At 52.0% G+C, this 16,699-nt stretch overlaps 6 protein-coding genes across 6 annotated transcripts; 5 read left to right on the top strand and 1 right to left on the bottom strand.

The window, feature by feature from the left end:
* Positions 1 to 1,203: 1,203 nt before the first annotated feature.
* On the top strand, positions 1,204 to 2,576 carry HMPREF1120_00981 (uncharacterized protein). The gene is made up of 2 exons (XM_009154985.1): positions 1,204 to 1,469; positions 1,587 to 2,576. Exon 2 carries the CDS (start codon positions 1,884 to 1,886, stop codon positions 2,415 to 2,417), a length of 534 nt encoding a protein of 177 aa, XP_009153233.1. The 5' UTR covers positions 1,204 to 1,469; positions 1,587 to 1,883; the 3' UTR covers positions 2,418 to 2,576.
* Positions 2,577 to 4,230: 1,654 nt separating this feature from the next.
* Positions 4,231 to 5,212, top strand: HMPREF1120_00980 (ribonuclease PH; the record flags this gene model as incomplete). The annotated part of the gene is made up of 2 exons (XM_009154984.1): positions 4,231 to 4,357; positions 4,407 to 5,212. 2 exons carry the CDS (start codon positions 4,231 to 4,233, stop codon positions 5,210 to 5,212), a joined length of 933 nt encoding a protein of 310 aa, XP_009153232.1.
* Positions 5,213 to 6,130: 918 nt separating this feature from the next.
* HMPREF1120_00979 (uncharacterized protein) lies at positions 6,131 to 6,939 on the top strand (the record flags this gene model as incomplete). Its single annotated transcript, XM_009154983.1, has 2 exons — positions 6,131 to 6,199; positions 6,256 to 6,939. 2 exons carry the CDS (start codon positions 6,131 to 6,133, stop codon positions 6,937 to 6,939), a joined length of 753 nt encoding a protein of 250 aa, XP_009153231.1.
* Positions 6,940 to 7,844: 905 nt separating this feature from the next.
* Positions 7,845 to 9,655, bottom strand: HMPREF1120_00978 (uncharacterized protein; the record flags this gene model as incomplete). The annotated part of the gene is made up of 4 exons (XM_009154982.1): positions 7,845 to 8,290; positions 8,362 to 8,982; positions 9,032 to 9,424; positions 9,472 to 9,655. 4 exons carry the CDS (start codon positions 9,653 to 9,655, stop codon positions 7,845 to 7,847), a joined length of 1,644 nt encoding a protein of 547 aa, XP_009153230.1.
* Positions 9,656 to 11,310: 1,655 nt separating this feature from the next.
* On the top strand, positions 11,311 to 13,198 carry HMPREF1120_00977 (carboxypeptidase D; the record flags this gene model as incomplete). Its single annotated transcript, XM_009154981.1, has 2 exons — positions 11,311 to 11,456; positions 11,509 to 13,198. The coding sequence occupies 2 exons, from the start codon at positions 11,311 to 11,313 to the stop codon at positions 13,196 to 13,198; spliced, it is 1,836 nt and encodes a 611-aa protein (XP_009153229.1).
* Positions 13,199 to 14,061: 863 nt separating this feature from the next.
* Positions 14,062 to 16,665, top strand: HMPREF1120_00976 (uncharacterized protein; the record flags this gene model as incomplete). Its single annotated transcript, XM_009154980.1, has 4 exons — positions 14,062 to 14,252; positions 14,308 to 14,866; positions 14,916 to 15,101; positions 15,154 to 16,665. 4 exons carry the CDS (start codon positions 14,062 to 14,064, stop codon positions 16,663 to 16,665), a joined length of 2,448 nt encoding a protein of 815 aa, XP_009153228.1.
* Between the last annotated feature and the right edge of the window lie 34 nt (positions 16,666 to 16,699).

Here is a 16,699-nt window from a genome sequence, read left to right as displayed (position 1 = left end):
TACAGGTCTTTCAACACCCCAGCACAGTATCAGAGTCCTTTCCCAGCCCGTCCCGCCAGCAACTCCACAACCAATCATCCCCGCGTCCCTGCCTAACTTGCCGAAGCAGTGTCAGGGTGAGAGGCGCAAGTCCGGTATCAGGGAGAGTGGATGGGGACGGACCGGGAAAGAACCCTGATTTGATACTGAGGTGAAAGGGGACCTGGAGGTGTAAAAGTGAGAGGGAAGAAGAACATGTCCGTTGGTAGGGCGTCGCCATGATTGGCGAACTCGGAGAATGGATAGACTTGGTTGCATCATTTGAGAAGGAACAGGGAAAATATTCGCACGATTAAGATCTGCTTGGGAAAGAAATAGCTGAGTTGACTTACTGGCACTGGGTAAGCATGTATGTCTGTGAGCTTAGATACTAAGCCACTGTAGGTTGAAGGTCAAATTGCGGAGCAAATGGAAGAGTGATGAAGTATTAGTCTGTAAGGAATATGCGTTAGCACACACTATCCAAAAGGCATCGGACGAATGATAAAGTGTTTGGTGTGGAGGTTGTGAGACAGATCAGACAATTGGTAAGCTTGGTAACAGTTTCTTCAAGATTTATTCAGAAGCAGAACTGATTATTTGTAAAACCTTGTTCATCCTTGGAAAACAGTCTCGGGGAGATGGAATGACAGGGAGAAATGCTTACCTAGTAATGCATTACATTGATGAAGACACACAACACCGTTCTGAAGCTTCTGATTTGGGCTAGGTCAGTCCAGGATTCTTGACCCGTAACAATGCAGGCAGAGGTGTTTGAAGCAGGTGTTGTCAGATGGTAGTGCATGTTGTTCAATGGCTCAGGGTGCATTGCCGGAACAGAGTGTAGGTATGTTTTCATCACGGAAAACTGAATGAGATTGTGCTTTGGAATGGTGTCGCAGAACGTACCGAGAGCTATACTACGGCAGGGAGATAGATACACGATCCCGCCGAAGCCGGTAGCACATTTTATAAGAGAAATGTGGCAGAAGCTATGAAGACCAAGGGCCTCATCTGTGAGATGCTGGAAAATTGCAAACTGAGGTTGAAGTTAAAGAAATTAGGAGTTTGGAAGTTTCAAGTTGATCCCATTTCGGCAAAACTTCGCGAGCTTGGCGCGTCGGTCACGTGCAGGGCCATTTAACGTCCCCTGTCGCCTTCGACAAGTTTTCCGGTTGCAGCAGACTCGGACTCCTATTCTTGCGTGAAACGAACGTGGCTGACATACTATAAAAACCCCGAAGATGCAGCAGGGAGGCTCTCCTCATGTCCTTGTAGGGCTAGCTTGAGCTTGACCCTAGCCCTCGTCGTTTGACAACAGCTTGAAAAGAATGGATGGGCGCTGATTCCTTCAGCTGCCAGTTTCCTCCAAGTTTGGCGACAGCATCGTCCTTCAAGCGTACATATCCTGAGCGGAATACATCTTGGTCCTGATGTGACCGAATTCCCACGTAAGTCTACTTATAACTGACATGCACATGATCCCTTTCGACGTTGTCAGCAACCTCCAGCCTACTAGTAGTTACTGCTCCCTCGTGGTCGAACTCACCAATGATTCTGCGTGACAGACCCCCGGTCGCCGTGGGTGCAAGGCTTAATAACAGTGCAAGCCTGATACCTCCATTGCGACCAAGGCTTGACCCCGTCACTGGGATTCCAGATCCTCTGGCCCCACATGACATATTTCAACGAAAGGCTGCTGGCGTGGTGCATGACCCATTCAGCAATGGGCTCACCAGCAGTTGTTTTGACCTAGGTCGGAGGTCAGTTTGTGGTCATGCGCAGGCTCAATTTGCATTTAGTGCCTCGTGCCCGTCCTCTGTATACCATGAAGGGATGTACTCACCCCTCCGTCCGAAACCATCATGTCTGTGGCCATCCCGACACAATGGTCGCTGGAACTAGGATCGCTGCATTTTCTAATGCACCCAATCGACTTGACCTTGCCAGGGAATGCGTCGATGATAGCCTTGGCTCCGTTGATGGCTACCTTCTTGCACCCGGAGCTTGTGCTGGGGAGTGTAGGGTTGTTGCCGCCTCCGCTCCCGGCAGGCATGCAGCATTTGAAGTCTGAGGGTCCAGGACACTCGTTCGATTCGGTGTTTCCTGAGCTGCACGACGATGTGAAACGGCAGTTGCCCTTGTTGCCGGTTCCGCAAGTGGTCTTGGTACAACATTTGATGTCGTCGGGTGTTCCTGGGCATTTGTTCGCAACAGACGTGCCTCCGGCCTTGGAACAATTCGATGTAGAAATGCAAACTCCTGGAGCACCGCCGGACCCAGTGCAGGCGCCATTCACTTCTGCTCGTGGGGACAGGAGGGATGCATTGGCGGCGGCCAAAAAAAGCCAGAGAACGAGTAAGGGGCGAAGTATATGGGACAACATTTCTATGGGGTGAATAGCCAGGAGTTATGTGATGGTTGTAGAAAACACCAGTGGAAAATGCTTCGCCTGGATGGAGAGCTTCTTTTTGGATGGGTAGAAGAGAGCAGATAGTTCAAGCTGTCCATCTCGAAGGCCAGCAAAGGCATTTATATCATCAATCTTGAAGACCTGCTCCCTCACTACCCAGTCGGTTGGCCTAAGCTACCCAAGATACTCAGAAGTGACTTGTAGTCTTGTACAACATGGGAGCGGAATGAGCAAGCGGAGCAGCAACGGCCAACTCTTGGCTCCTCTTGCTCAAAGGGTCGTTCGTATCGTTGCGTTACACAACTGGCTGGGCATCCAGAAAGTCAAGTTTGGTCAGGTTACCACGTATCCCTCCTTGACTTCCCTCGCTGCCCTAATGCCGCTACCCGCTCGGGCACAAGGGGCAACATGATCATTGGACGACATGAAGAATGTTACTCATGCCAACCCTTGGCACGCAAGCTGCAAGGCTGAATTGAGATGCTGCAGGGCGCCCGAAAGGAAGTCTGCCTACCTGTTTCACCCCAAATCTTGCGGGTAGCTTAAAGTAACAGAGACCCGGGAAAAGGTGATCTGTATCACGTCCAGTCTATGCATCGAGAAGGCCGTTGAAAGAGTTCACAAGCTTGATGGTGCCCGTCTTGGTATTCTGTGGCCGTACCACATGGTTAACGTCATCTTATAAGCCTCACATCCCTACAGTTCCAGGAGGGCCAAGGCCATGGCTGCCACTGCCGTCACGATCAACGTCGCACCGGTTGCGATGGTTCTTGCCGCCCCGGTATAGCTGGCTACCGATGTCCCTGGCACAGACGGATTAGAGCTCAAAACCGGTGACGACACACCGGTCATTGTCAAGAATGGCGGCCGCCATGACCTTGTTGCTTCCAACTCCGCAGGCACAAATGGTCGACCTTGTCGCAACAGCGGGCCCTGACAAACAGATGGTCTCGGGTTACGCGTGCCCGGGTCCCCAGGCCCTTCCCTGTCCAAGAGCGAAATTCCATTGCCACCGAGACACATATCCTGTGCCGTCACAGTCTGTCGGGACCGGCGTCCCAGTCCGTACCGCTGGAATTGTGCCACTGTAACCAGTAACCCGCAGCACAGGCATCGTACCGCAGAATTGAGCCGTGAAGGACAAGTCATGCGGCACCACAATGGTCTCGGTTGCCATCGAGATCGAAGAAGGCAGAGTTTCTGTACATGAACAATGTGTGTTCACAGACTAAGTCGTCCTGGTCATGGGACCGGTCGGACATGGTCCCACTCATGTAGCTGTACGTGGGGACGGCAGTGCTGGTTGTAGTACTCACTCCGGTCAAGCCAATCTGGACCAAGAAGCCAAAATGCGGGCCTCATTTGAGCAAGACTGACTTCGGGACGATACTGTGGCCTTCACCTGGGGCGAAGGTTTCTTGTAGTCGAGTAAAGCCAGGTGGTTGTCCAGATTGGACAGCGCTCCATGTTGAAATTAGGTGTGCGTCTGACCAGATGTATGCTCCGTAGTAAGGGTGACGCAGCCTTGCCGAAAGCTACGGTGGATCAGGAGTGACCGGAAATCCGCATCCTCCACTTGGCGCGAATTTCAGATTGACTTCAACTTTTGTTGGACATTATTGATGCTGTCGCAAGAAGAGAGGTTATACTTCCTTCTTGCTAACTAAACTAGTCGCGACAACAGTCCTTCCCCTTCCCACGTCTCAGATTCGTCGCGGCTGAGGATTCTATTCTTTATTGTACCAAACCCCGTTCAACTTGCGTGCAGAGCCATTCTTTCTCATTCCAAATGCGACGCCATGACTGACAGGCGACGACTTAATGGCCCAGCTGGCACTACCAGTCCTCCGGTTTTTGCACCCTCAAACAGTACAAAAGACCTGCGTCAAACGCGACAAAGGAAACCTAATGAACTACGCAAGATCTGTATGGCAATTACTCCTGCACAGGCTATACTCACACTGACACCATATAGTCCTCCAGACTGGAGTGATTCCGTCCGCGACAGGCTCTGCTTACCTGGAACTTGAATGTCCTCCAAGACCGAAAGCGGCGATACTGAATACTTCTTCCACCATAAAACTGTCATGCTCAGTTCATGGGCCGAAGCCCTTACCAAGAACAGCCTCTTTCTCCCCGAACCTGCAGTTGTCTGCGTCAGTGAAGTTTGCTCCTTTCGCGACGCGGGTGCGTCAAGGTTACATACGGGACTCCACGGAGAGGGACATTTCGATGCACCTGGAAACTGCGCTGAAGGGTGTGATCATCCCTGACAGATGGCCAAAAAGTGCAATTGATATTGCCGTGACGGTGCTCGAGGGCGAAGATGACCAGTGTGACGGGGATCGCTTTAGTGGTATCGGGTTGTTCAATGTGCTGGCTGGCTGTATAAATGTCGCCATGGCAGCACTTGCAGATGCCAGGGTCGACTGTCTGGATGTGTTGGCTGCCGGAGTGGGTGCGCTTGTCCCTGGTAAAGAGAAACCACGCATGCTGCTGGATCCGGCCTGTACCGAGCATGAGGAGGTTCAGGCGTCTTGCCTGGTCGGCTACTTGCCATCCAGAGACGAGGTTGTGGAAGTATGGTCCAATGGTTCTGTGCAGACTGTCGGTGGCAATGGTGGAATCGGGGTTGGTGAATTGGTGGATAGCGCTGTTGCTGCTGCTCGAGGAGCTCAGACGGTGATCAAAGAGGTCTTGATCGACGCTATGGCGAGGACCGAAGTCCATGGCAAGAAGATGCCTCACGATGGAACGAACGATGTGGAGATGATGACATGAATGATACCCAAGCAAACCCTCGAAACTATCCTCGCAGTCTGGAATCCAGGAGGCCGCCGCCGGTTCGAGAAGCCAGCGCTTCAAAAGCGGCAAATACGATGGACTGCCACCTCAACCCGTCTCAGTCTGTTTTGCGGATCTTCGTGTCCCGGTCACTTGGAAATCATCATTTCTACTGACTATTCAGAGACACAAGAATCGTTCTGGTTTCTCGATCAACATTGTCCTGCCTACCTAGCTCTTGGTCAATACTAGGAACCTCTTCCGGACAGACGCTCTGTTGTCGACTGCCTATCTCTCTCTTGGTCAATACTCAGATGCTCCTCCAGATTGGCGTTTGTCTTCGACTCTACCTCGTCCCCGATCACTACTTGGAATCCTCTCCAGCTTGACACTCACCTCACTCGTGATCAGTACTCGAGACCGTCTTCGAAGTAACACCTCTCTCGTCGACTGCCTATCTCGCTCTTGATCAATACTTGGAATCCTTCCCAGGTTGACACCTTGTCGTCAACTGCGTACCTTGCCCTTGATCGGTACTCGGAACCTCCTCCAGAACGAAACCTCTCCTGTCCACCTGCCTACCTCACTCTTGATCAGCACTCGGGACCTCGTTCGAAGTAACACCTCTCTCGTCGACTACCTATCCTCCTCTTGGTCGATACTTGGAATCCTTTACAGCTCTCGACACCGTTGTCGACGACTGCGTACCTTGTCCTCGATCGGTCCTTGGAACCTCCTTCAGAACGACACCTCTGTCGTATACTTCCTATCTCGCCCGTGATCAACACTCGGATTCCTTTTCAGATTGACACCTTTCTTATCACCTTCCTACCTCACCCTTGATCGGCACTCGAGACCTCCTCCAGAACGTCACTTCTTTCATCACTACAGTCTAGTTTCTACCTATCAAACACCATGGCTGATAAGAAGATTGACGATATTCACTTGCTCATGTACAATTTGTGGCAGTCCACTAATACAAAGGTGACAACCTCACTTCGTATCCTAGAGGTGACAGCGCTGACTTACTATTTAAACAGACTGATTACAATGCTTTGGCCGCTCTCTATCCTGGCGTACAAGTCTCCGCGCTTGTACAGCGCGTCTCGAGGGCCCGACGCCGAATAGAGGCGTCGGAAGCCTACCGCCAACAGGCGGCGGGGCGGGCCGGCGCTGGCGCTGCCAATCCGGCGTTGCCGGTGAGGGGCGCCAGAAAGCGCAAGGCGGCTTCCTCGGGCGGGCAAAAGGCCCCCAAGCCGTCTGCGCCCAACCAGGCCGGCCCTGTTGCAGCCAAGGTGGAGGAAGAAGATGAAGAGGCCGATGACGATGACGATGATGATGATGTCGAGGAACCTGCCCCGAAGCGACCAGCCCGCCGCCGCAGAGTTGACGACAGCGCCATGACCTCAGACGATGAGATCGACGCCATCCTCACTGCCAACAAGGCCAGAACGGGCAGTGATGATGAAGCTGACAATGGTGCCGAACACGCCGCAAAGCGTGTCAAGAAGGACAAGAAATCTCCCGTTTGGCCAAGGGGTGCAAATGTGCACCAACGAGCACTACAGAACATACCATGGTCTGATGACGATCCTGCTGATGAAGATGATGATGGTGATGGTGACCATGATGATGATGATGATGATGATAGTGATGATGATGCTGGCAGCATCCACCATGAGGAAGAGCCTGCTCGCCCAGACAGCCGTTGCAACCCATCTTGATTGTGTCAGCACAGAAATGTGTGCTGATTGAATTTCATGGAAGCAGAGAGGTTGGTTGCTGGTTTGATAGTGACATACTGGCATCGCTCAGATAGAGCGGCATTCAGAAACACCATGCTACTTGTGTTTGAAACAAAGCACAGGATTCATCTCTCATCTCAGTATTCCTTACTGTATTAGTATCATGTCATAATAACTCTCATGCCATCGCTCTGACCCCTACGCCATCATGCCGAGACTCTCCACGAAGTGACTATTCCACATAGGAACTGGTTGGTATGGATATATAACTGTGATATACACTGTAACATCTAGGTTCTCTTCGTGTCGTGCTCCCGTCCGATCTTCAGCCTGACCGTTTGTACTGTAGTCGGGTCTCGTCCCAACGATTGTCCCATTTATTGCCCTATCGTTCCTACATAGCGATCTGTTCACGAATCGTTCCCGTTCCAAGATGTACTGGTAGCCGCTGATAGCGGCGGTCCGTCCTAACGATAGCACTAAGGATACCTTGTATCGGTTGACACGCAAGAAGACGCTTTTTCCATTCCTTCATAGCCCCCTTACTCACAGCGGCCGCTCCACCATAAGAGGCTATCACAGTATATCTACAGCCGCGGAGGAGTCTATACCTATCGTCCTCAAATTAGATTTCGTTAGAGCACCGACCCTGCCACAGACGCAAACAAATGCACAAATCTTTACGACGTCGACCCTGTTTACCAAACTACTCCTACTGGAGAAAGCGAACAAAGAGCACCGCCAGAGCAAAAGACAATTGACTCAATTCAAAACCACAAACTCCGAATCCTCATTGTATCAAAAGCCACGTGTTGTGACTTGCAATAGGTAGTTAACTAACTACCAACTACCCTACCTACTACTTAGTAGGCTCTCGTGTCCGTCTAATCACGATTCTCCAGCACCAACCACTCGTTGCACGGACACAAAATGTCACCATAAATGGTGCACAGCTTCGAACACCAGCACGCGTCCCAACAAACACAGACCTTGGCCGCCATGTACTCCTCCAAGGTCATATGACCCTGGTAGTAGCGGTACTGGCCAGCGGCCACGCCCTCGAGCCGCGCGGCGGCGCACTCGCGCTGCACCTCGCGCCGGAGGTTCTCCTCCGAGTCCGTACGACTCAGGAGGCGCACGGCCGCGATTGTCGCGCCGTCGGCGTGCTTGAGGGCGGCCTTGCGGAGGGGGAAGCGCTTCAGGTCTTGCTTCGTGTAGTTTTTCGATGGCCAGGTTGGATCTGCCAAAAAATTCGTGTGTGTGAATTGGTTGTTTGGGTGGAGCGGGTCGCCGAAGGTGAATGTGGTGCGGGGGGATGAGATGCCTGCTTCTGAAGGGACACAAGAGTCAGTTAACGACTTCAAAAACAACAAACAAATCGAAAAAAGTGTAGATACGTACGTCGACAATGCAAAAAATCCGACTCGTAGCTTTCAAATTGGCCAGGGTAGCCGGTCGGAGCAGGGCGAGGTGGAACGAAATCGGCCGTGGCAACAGAGTCGACGCTGTAGACGGACTCGGAAGCGGCTTTGGTGATGGCACTGGCACTGCTGTTGCTGCTGTAGACCGAAGATGCTCGCATGCTTTGTACATCGCGGCTGTGGCGGTGATGTTCGACGCAGAGTTTCTTGGTGGAGAGGAAGTTGACGTTGTAGTCTGGTGAACCATCGTTGTTCGTGTCAATTGCAGTCGATTTTGTGAGGAATGAAGTTCGAGCACTGCGCTTGGGAACGGATGATACTGTCTGCAAGGTAGGTTCTGGATTTGGAGCCTTGACAGCTGCAGCTGGTGCGGTGATGGTTCTCTTCTCAGCAACTGGGGTGGCATAGTATTGGTCATTTCGCAGCTGCGCCTTTGACTTCTGAGACTTTGGCTGAAGAATGACTTTTTTGACTCGATCGCCATGATGAGTCTTGTTGAATTCATATTGCATTGGCTCTGGTTCCGGGGAACTGAGAATCGCTGATGCCTCGTAGAGTCTGGTCTCGTTGGCCGAAGCACGATCGCTGCAAAGACTTGTTGCTGCGGTCGTGTTAGCTTGGTTTGAAGGAAACTGAAATGAGAAACTTACCTCTGGTCGAAATGTCGACACCAGCTGTAGCAAAAGCGAATTGTGAGAGTTCAGAGCTGTCAAGTCCAATGCTGGAGACTGAAGAATCGGAAGCAATCCGGCTGGAATTGCGTGCAGCAGCTTGTTCTGTTTTGACTTGCGGCTCGCTGTCTTTGCGGTCGGCATCTGCGAACATGTACTTGAATTCCGGTGGAGGTAAAGGTGGGAGGGGCTTGTTGAGGTACTCTTCAAGGCTCGAGGCTCTGGAGTGCTTGCTGCCGCCATTGAAATTGCGACTGCTGATATGGCGAGACTTGGTGCTTTCAGTGCGGGTGACAGGGACAGAACCGGTGACAGTGTCTTTGGGTTTGAACTTGTCACTGGCATTGATATTGATATTGCGACTTGCGGCTGCTATGCCCGGTCAGCAGGCTTTGGGATGTGAGAGTGATGACACTTACCTTGTTGAGCACGCTTGGATCGCTCGTTCATGACCTTGTAGTACCATTCTCGGTTCTCTGGGAGGATGACCTGGTCGATGATCTCCTTCATGCCATTGGAAGCCCAGTCGCTAATCTCACGACGACGGAAATGAGAGGCACCCCAAACCTTGACATCGTTTTCAGTCTCTTGGATGAGAGACATGACGCTTTGGTTCGCCATCGAGCTGGCCAATGGATATGATAAAGTTTGGAAGAGCGAACTCTGGAAGAGACACCGGGAAGAACAGAGAGTTACGAGTAGTGAAGGAAGAGGAAGATGGATTAGCCAGTGCAGGAAAGAAACTTGAGGTCAGGAAAATTGGTAGAGAAGAGGAAGAGGAAGAGATAGAAGTAGTGGTGGCAGGGATCTCGTCTGCATTCGTGACATTGAAGCAACCTCACTTCACCGTTGCTCGCTGTATTGTCCATTGAGCCTTGTGTTGAGTCCATTGAACTGTCGACCAGCCTCCCATTGAGCCAGACTGCCGGAACACATCACACGGCTGAATAGCAAGGCGCGCTAGAATAGAACAACAGGATTTTCTTCACTCTCACTTCACCGTTGCTCACGGTATTGTCCATTGATCCCTGTGTTGAGTCCATTGAACTGTTGACCAGCCTCCCATTGGGCCAGACTGCCGGAACACATCACATGGCTGAGTAGCAAGGCGCGCTCGAATAGAACAATATGATCTCATTCACCCTCACTCTCACTTCACTTTCACCTGCCGGACACATTGTGCAGTTCATCGTCGATAGTCGTCGAGAAGGCATTGCAGGCGTCCGCAGAGAACTGCTCAAGCTTGACATTACTCGACTCGACCGCAATCACCATTGAAATCATCATCATTGTCCCGCAGCCTCGAGCAACATACAGCTTCCATACTCGCCACGCCTGGCAGAGAACCACCGCCAAATGCATCTTGGTGCCGCCTCACCTTAACGTCTACCTACCTGACTTGGATTCTTACTGAGTTCCGTCGTCTTCACCAAATGAAATCAACGCCAAAGATCTTGCCACCGCCGGTAAGCGGGCGTAGGTACTTTTGTGGGCACGATTCCTATGGAGCTGTGCCGCAACTCACGTGACGATCTAGATTCAAGGTTCAAACAAAAGTGCGAGAGAGCAATTCCGGAAGTCCAGAATTCCGACATAGATAACAGAGATACGTGTTTGAGCATGCTGGAAGGATGGATTTCTGGCAGACGCTGTTTCAAGTGTTCAGTGGACGTTGAGAGGAAGTCAGATCTGAAGCGCGCGCCACGCGTCGTCGAGTCCCGAATGGGAAGCAGAAGCGAGTCCGAGTCCCCGTTGATCGAGGAGCAGGCTAATTAAAAGTGGCTTTCGGGGACCCTGGATTGCAGTAGAGCGCAGTCGACGGGTCCATCCCATCTGTCTGGTCTTCACGCTATACAAATAGACACAGTCACGGAGCCGGGGATTCATGCTCCTTGTTGTGTGCTGCGGTCCATCACTCCAACTCTACCAAGAAAAGGTGGCGGCTGCCAGCGACTCCAGCCAGGGGCGATTTGACAGCCTGACTGCGTCCTCACTACTTAGCACGTTATTCACCGAGCACTGCAGTCCATGCTCTGACGATCTCTCCTAGTCTTCTCCTTGATCATCTTTTTATTCTTTCCTTCCTACATTCGACGACGTATTTTTCTGGGCTTCCCTATAATCCTTCCTCGACGCCCTCCTACTAGGCCTTGAATTGACCGGAGATGCCAGTTCGGCTATAGTCGACCAGTCTCTACCTCCACGATCGTCCTTCATCACGCATCCGCCCTTCCATCTCCAGCCCAAGCCGCCACAAAATGAGGCTGGCAAAGTCTTTGCCGTGGGCGTTGGCTGCCCTGGCTTGGGAAATTATGGCGGTGGCTGCGGAAAAGACGGCAGCAGATTACTTTGTTAAATTGCTGCCTGGCCAGCCTGATGGCCCGCTGTTGAAGATGCATGCCGGGTAGGGAGTTGTCCGAAATGTTTCCAGAAATACAGCCGCTGATTCTGTACAGTCATATCGAAATAACCCCCGAGCACAACGGACACCTCTTTTTCTGGCACTACGCGAACCGCCATATCGCGGACCGGCCGCGGACTGTGATCTGGTTAAATGGAGGTCCGGGATGTAGCTCCATGGATGGAGCCCTGATGGAATTGGGGCCTTACCGGGTGCAAGCCGATGGAAATCTCAGTTACAATGATGGCTCGTGGGATGAGTTTGCCAATCTACTGTTCGTGGACAATCCTGTGGGCACTGGGTTCAGCTACGTCAACACCGACAGTTATTTGCACGAACTCCAAGAGATGGCGGACCAATTTATCATCTTCTTGGAAAAATGGTTTGTTCTATTTCCGCAATATGAGAGCGACGACCTATACTTTGCGGGCGAATCTTATGCGGGACAACATATTCCCTACATTACGCAGGCGATCCTCGACCGCAATAAGAAGGCGGTAGCGCAGGGAAAGCGGCCCTGGGACGTCAGAGGCCTTTTGATCGGGAACGGGTGGATTTCGCCGACGGAACAATACCAGTCATACCTCCCTTTTGCGTATCAAGAAAACCTGATCCAAGGTGGCACACCCGAAGCCCAAAGAGTCGAGGCGTCTCACACTCGCTGTATAGCCGAGCTCGGCAAACCAGGCGGGAACGATAAAGTCGACGTCAATGATTGCGAGACTGTGTTATCCATGATCCTGGATGTCTCGAAGAAGAATGGCAAGTGCTATAACATGTACGATATCCGACTTCAAGACAATTGGCCATCTTGTGGAATGGCCTGGCCAAAGGATCTCAACACAGTGACACCCTACCTGCGCCGGGAAGACGTGATCAAGGCCCTTCACATCAATCCTGACAAGCGGACTGGCTGGACCGAATGTTCGGGGGCTGTCTCTGCGGCTTTCCGAGCCAGGAACTCGAAACCGAGTGTCCACTTGCTGCCTGGGATCTTGGAGGCTGGTGTTCCTATTCTGCTGTTCAGTGGCGCGAAAGATATGATCTGCAACCACCTAGGGACCGAAGACCTGATCCATAACATGAAATGGCTCGGAGGCACCGGATTTGAGATATCTCCAGGAGTTTGGGCGCCGAAGCGCGACTGGGAGTTCGAGGGCGAGGCGGCTGGTCTCTACCAAGAGGCCAGGAATTTGACCTATGTCCTGTTCTACAACGCAAGCCACATGGTACCATTCGACTGGCCTCGCCGAAGCCGGGATATGCTTGACCGATTCATGGGAGTTGACATTGCCAGTATTGGCGGCAAGCCAGCGGACAGTCGGATTGATGGTGAAAAGGCCGGTGCTGAAACAAGCGTCGGCGGGCATCCCAACAGCACGGCTGCCATTGAGGACGAGAAGCTGAAGCTCAAGGAAGCCGAGCTTAAAGCGTATTACCGCAGTGGCGAGGCTGCGTTAGTGGTGGTGCTGATCGCCGCCGGTTTGTTCGGCTGGTGGGTGTGGCGCGGGAGAAGAAGACTTCGCGGTCAAGGATACGTCAGTGTGCCGCTTCGCAACGGGTCCAATGCCAAAGGAGCAGATGTTGAAGGTGGCTTCGGCGACAACGAGCTGGACGATCTTGAAGCTAGTCACCGTCAGAAGCATCTGGGCTCGGACCCTTACGACCTAGCTAGCGATAGCGACGAGGAGGATGACGGGCCTCAGGCTGGAACTAGAAGCAAAGATGGTGCAAGGCATGCATGACGGCAATAAAATTCAAAACTAGGGTAGTTAATGATTATAGACTGTGGCCGATTTGGAATGAATTTGTTATATACCACTTCAATAGGATTTGGTCCAACTTCGAACAGTGGTAGTACAGGTCGAATGCCGGCTGGGAGAAGGTTTCCGACATGGAGTAGATCAGGTGCGGCTCCCACTACTATTTATTCATACCGGACCGCTTCCAGCCTCAAATCTTGAGCTTGTCCCTATACCTGTCACTTGAGCTGTCCTTTGTATTTTCTTTACATTATTGTACGCTCCATTGTGTGATAGCCTCTTACACTCTCCCAGAATAGCGACTTCGGTATGGCAAAGACGGCGATCTGTGGCGCGCAGGCTCTCAGTATTGACGCAGACAACGAACATGACCTGCTGTGATGGCATCGGTGACCTTCTCTACCTCCTCAGCTCCTCCAACTCTTCCGTCATCTGGGTTTCCCTTCAATCATCTCTGAAGCTAGCCTCATTCTTTGCAAGGAAAGGCAAGATATTGTAGATATAAGATTCTACGTACGGTGGGTGGGATTCGAGCACACTTGCCCTGGCTGGAGGTGGCTTCCTCAAATACGATGTCCTTCCCGTTTCTGACCTCTTTGGCGTATTCTTGAACTCAGCTTCAACACGCAGTGGGATGCTGACCTGACCATGGAGCTTCTGGTATATTGTTATCCTTTTCGCTTCCTTTGCTCGTCCTTGCAGATATTCTCGCATCCCTGGTACCTGACAATGGCCTCCTCCTCCTCATCATCTTGATCCCTTGAGTATTATCTCCATCGCCCCTTCCCCTGGCCCGTTCTCTTCATTTGTTACCTCAAGCCTTGTCAGTGCCACGATGCAGTGTGATGGACCTACAATTACGGATGTTGCCTCATCTTCTCCTGCATCAGGTTTTCGCCAGTACGGAGTTCATGGACACTGCAGTATCATATTCAGCAGGACATGTTGTCCTTTCATACGTGACCTGTCTACTAGGATGCGTCACCACATTGGAATTATTGCAGCGACGAACCTCAACTCGAGGGCTCTACAACTGGTGCGTGACCTTCGCGGGCCTTGCTGAGGCTGGTACTAATATTAATTGCACACAGGTTCCTGCTCGGAGCTGCAGCAGTGACCATGGGAGCCATCTCCATCTGGGGCATGCACTTTGTCGCCAACGGAGCGATCATCCTCGACCATGGAGCGCCAAACCGCCAACTTGTGTACAAGCCAACCATAACCGCCATTTCCTTCTTCGTTCCCATCATAGTCCTCATGATTGCCTTCTACCTGCTTGGCTTACCGGCCAGAGCTCGCCAAATTCATGTTGCCCTTGCGGGAATCCTCACCGGAGCAGCAGTCTGTGGCATGCATTCTCTAGGGCAATATGGCGTGGACAATTACACTTGTTCATATAAGGTGAAGAACCTGGTAGGGTCAGCTATAATCTCCATTGTGGCCAGTGTGATTGCGCTGGGAGTGTTCTTCCGCATGCGGGACACCTGGACGGACAGTTGGTGGAAAAGAGTAATATGTGGTGCCATACTTGCGGCTGCTGTTTCCGGTATGCATTGGACCGCTGCAGTAGGGACGAAGTACCGCTGGAAAAAGGGCAAGACAGGCCACGGCCATCTGAGGACCGAAACCACTGCTGTTGCTTCTGCTCTGGTGAGTTTCAAACCGGCACGGTTGGCGTCTGTCGCTAACTGCCCAAAAGTCGATGGCCGCCTGTATTGTCCTTCTTGCTGCGGCATTTATTCGAGGTCGCCGCATGCGAGTCGCCAGAATCAAAGCGCAACGCTTGGTTCTAGCTTGCGCCTATTTTGACGAAGATGGCAAGCTGATGGTTACCGAGGAAGGAATTTTGCCCAGCGAAAAAATCACCAACCATTACTTGGAAAAGGTGAGGAATACTTCCTGGGGCGAAATCACACTGCGGTTAACTTCGTTCCCAGAATTTCGGGGAGGATGAACTCAACAGGGCTCATGCCACGTTTCTCTGGGTCTTCAAGGCATCCCGCAACTGGGCTTTCATGGAGCAGTTCATTCCTGGCATGACAGAGTACATCAAGTCTGACCCAGCAGCCAAAAGGTATCGACCCGGTGGCATGTCTTCTGCACCACATGGTGATTGGACCGATGTGTCGCTCAATTTTGCTCCTGTTTTCAAGCAGCTATTTTGTATGGCGGCCCAACGGTTAGCAGACCATATTCACGAACCTCTGGGGAGGCTCGGGACGCTTTTTGAGGAGCCGTTGGACACTGGCACCGTATTCGTTTGCACACCAAGCCGGACGGCGCTACCAGCTGTATCACCGAATGCTACGAATAGCCCGGACCTCGAAAGCGGCAACTGCATCGCACGTGGCAAGTACCTGTTTCTCACCCGCCAGCTGAACCGTGATGAAGCAACCAACTTTGGGGCTCTTGGGTATCGATTCGCAGCTGTGGCACGAATTGCGGAACCTATGGCCAAGCGAATGCAGATCAACCGCGACAACTTGGTGGCTCGGATGGGACGAATGCAGCTAAGTGCCTCATTAGGGGATCTACCGCTGCCGGGAGTTCATCTGGGCTGTTTCATGCTCCGGCCAAGCATACACAAGAGCTTCGACGTCTTGGTGCCAGAGTCGATGCAGGCTCAATTACCTCATGTCCTTGTTCAACCGGGCGGCTTGACCATGGAACAATCTCACCAGCTTACATCGCTTTTGGACGAGTTGACTGTGGGAGATGTACTGGAAATTCTTCTTGACCAGACAAAAGAGACCAAGTTGGATGAGCCGACACGGTCACGGCTACATGAAGCCATTGTGAAGCTCGCAGACGTCGTTGGGGACTCGAATGGTTTGATGCAAGCAAAGTTCTCTGCGCGGCCATTGGAGGTACCTTGCCAGTCAGACACTAACTTCAGCTCGACCTCAACCTGTACCTTTTTGATAGTCAGGCTGATAAGGGATGTGCACACGTCGAGCGCAACTGAAGCCCTGGCTTACGTGCCGCTTGTGTCGTTTATCGTCCAGCAACAGTACCAAACAGCGGGCTGGCGTGACGAACAGTTTTTGCAAGCGGTCAAATGTGAATTTGGTCATCTTTTGCTTGATAGCTGCAAGAGAAAGCGATACAGTCTTATCCGTCTTGGGCGGATGTCTACGTCAGCAGGCACCAGACTTGGTAGCAGAAGAACCCTCCCACCGAGAAGATGCAAAGACATCATAGGAAGACTTTACTCAAGCCGTGGCTATGACACGTCAGGCACCCTTCCAAGTCCAGCGGCCAAACCTGACCGGGTGGATTCTGAACTTACGACAATTACGACAATTACGGTGGCCGAGGGCGGAAGACCATTCGACAGCCCAAGTTTGATGGCACAGATGAATCGCCGTTCATCTACGGGTGGAACTTTTGGAGCAGGCTGTTGGGTCACGGAGCTTGTGAGTCTTTTCCAGCTGAGCACAGAAGGCTAGAGGTCGGTCCGGTCTGGAGAACATGCACGGGAGT

The sequence above is a fragment of the Exophiala dermatitidis genome (genome assembly GCF_000230625.1).
Source record: "Exophiala dermatitidis NIH/UT8656 unplaced genomic scaffold supercont1.1, whole genome shotgun sequence".
Lineage (NCBI taxonomy): Eukaryota > Fungi > Ascomycota > Eurotiomycetes > Chaetothyriales > Herpotrichiellaceae > Exophiala > Exophiala dermatitidis.
This window is presented reverse-complemented; position numbering and strand designations above follow the sequence as displayed.

Excerpts from the sequence above, each read along its gene's own strand:
- HMPREF1120_00981 (XM_009154985.1), top strand. The coding sequence starts at position 1,884 with ATGTCTGTGGCCATCCCGACACAATGGTCGCTGGAACTAGGATCGCTG.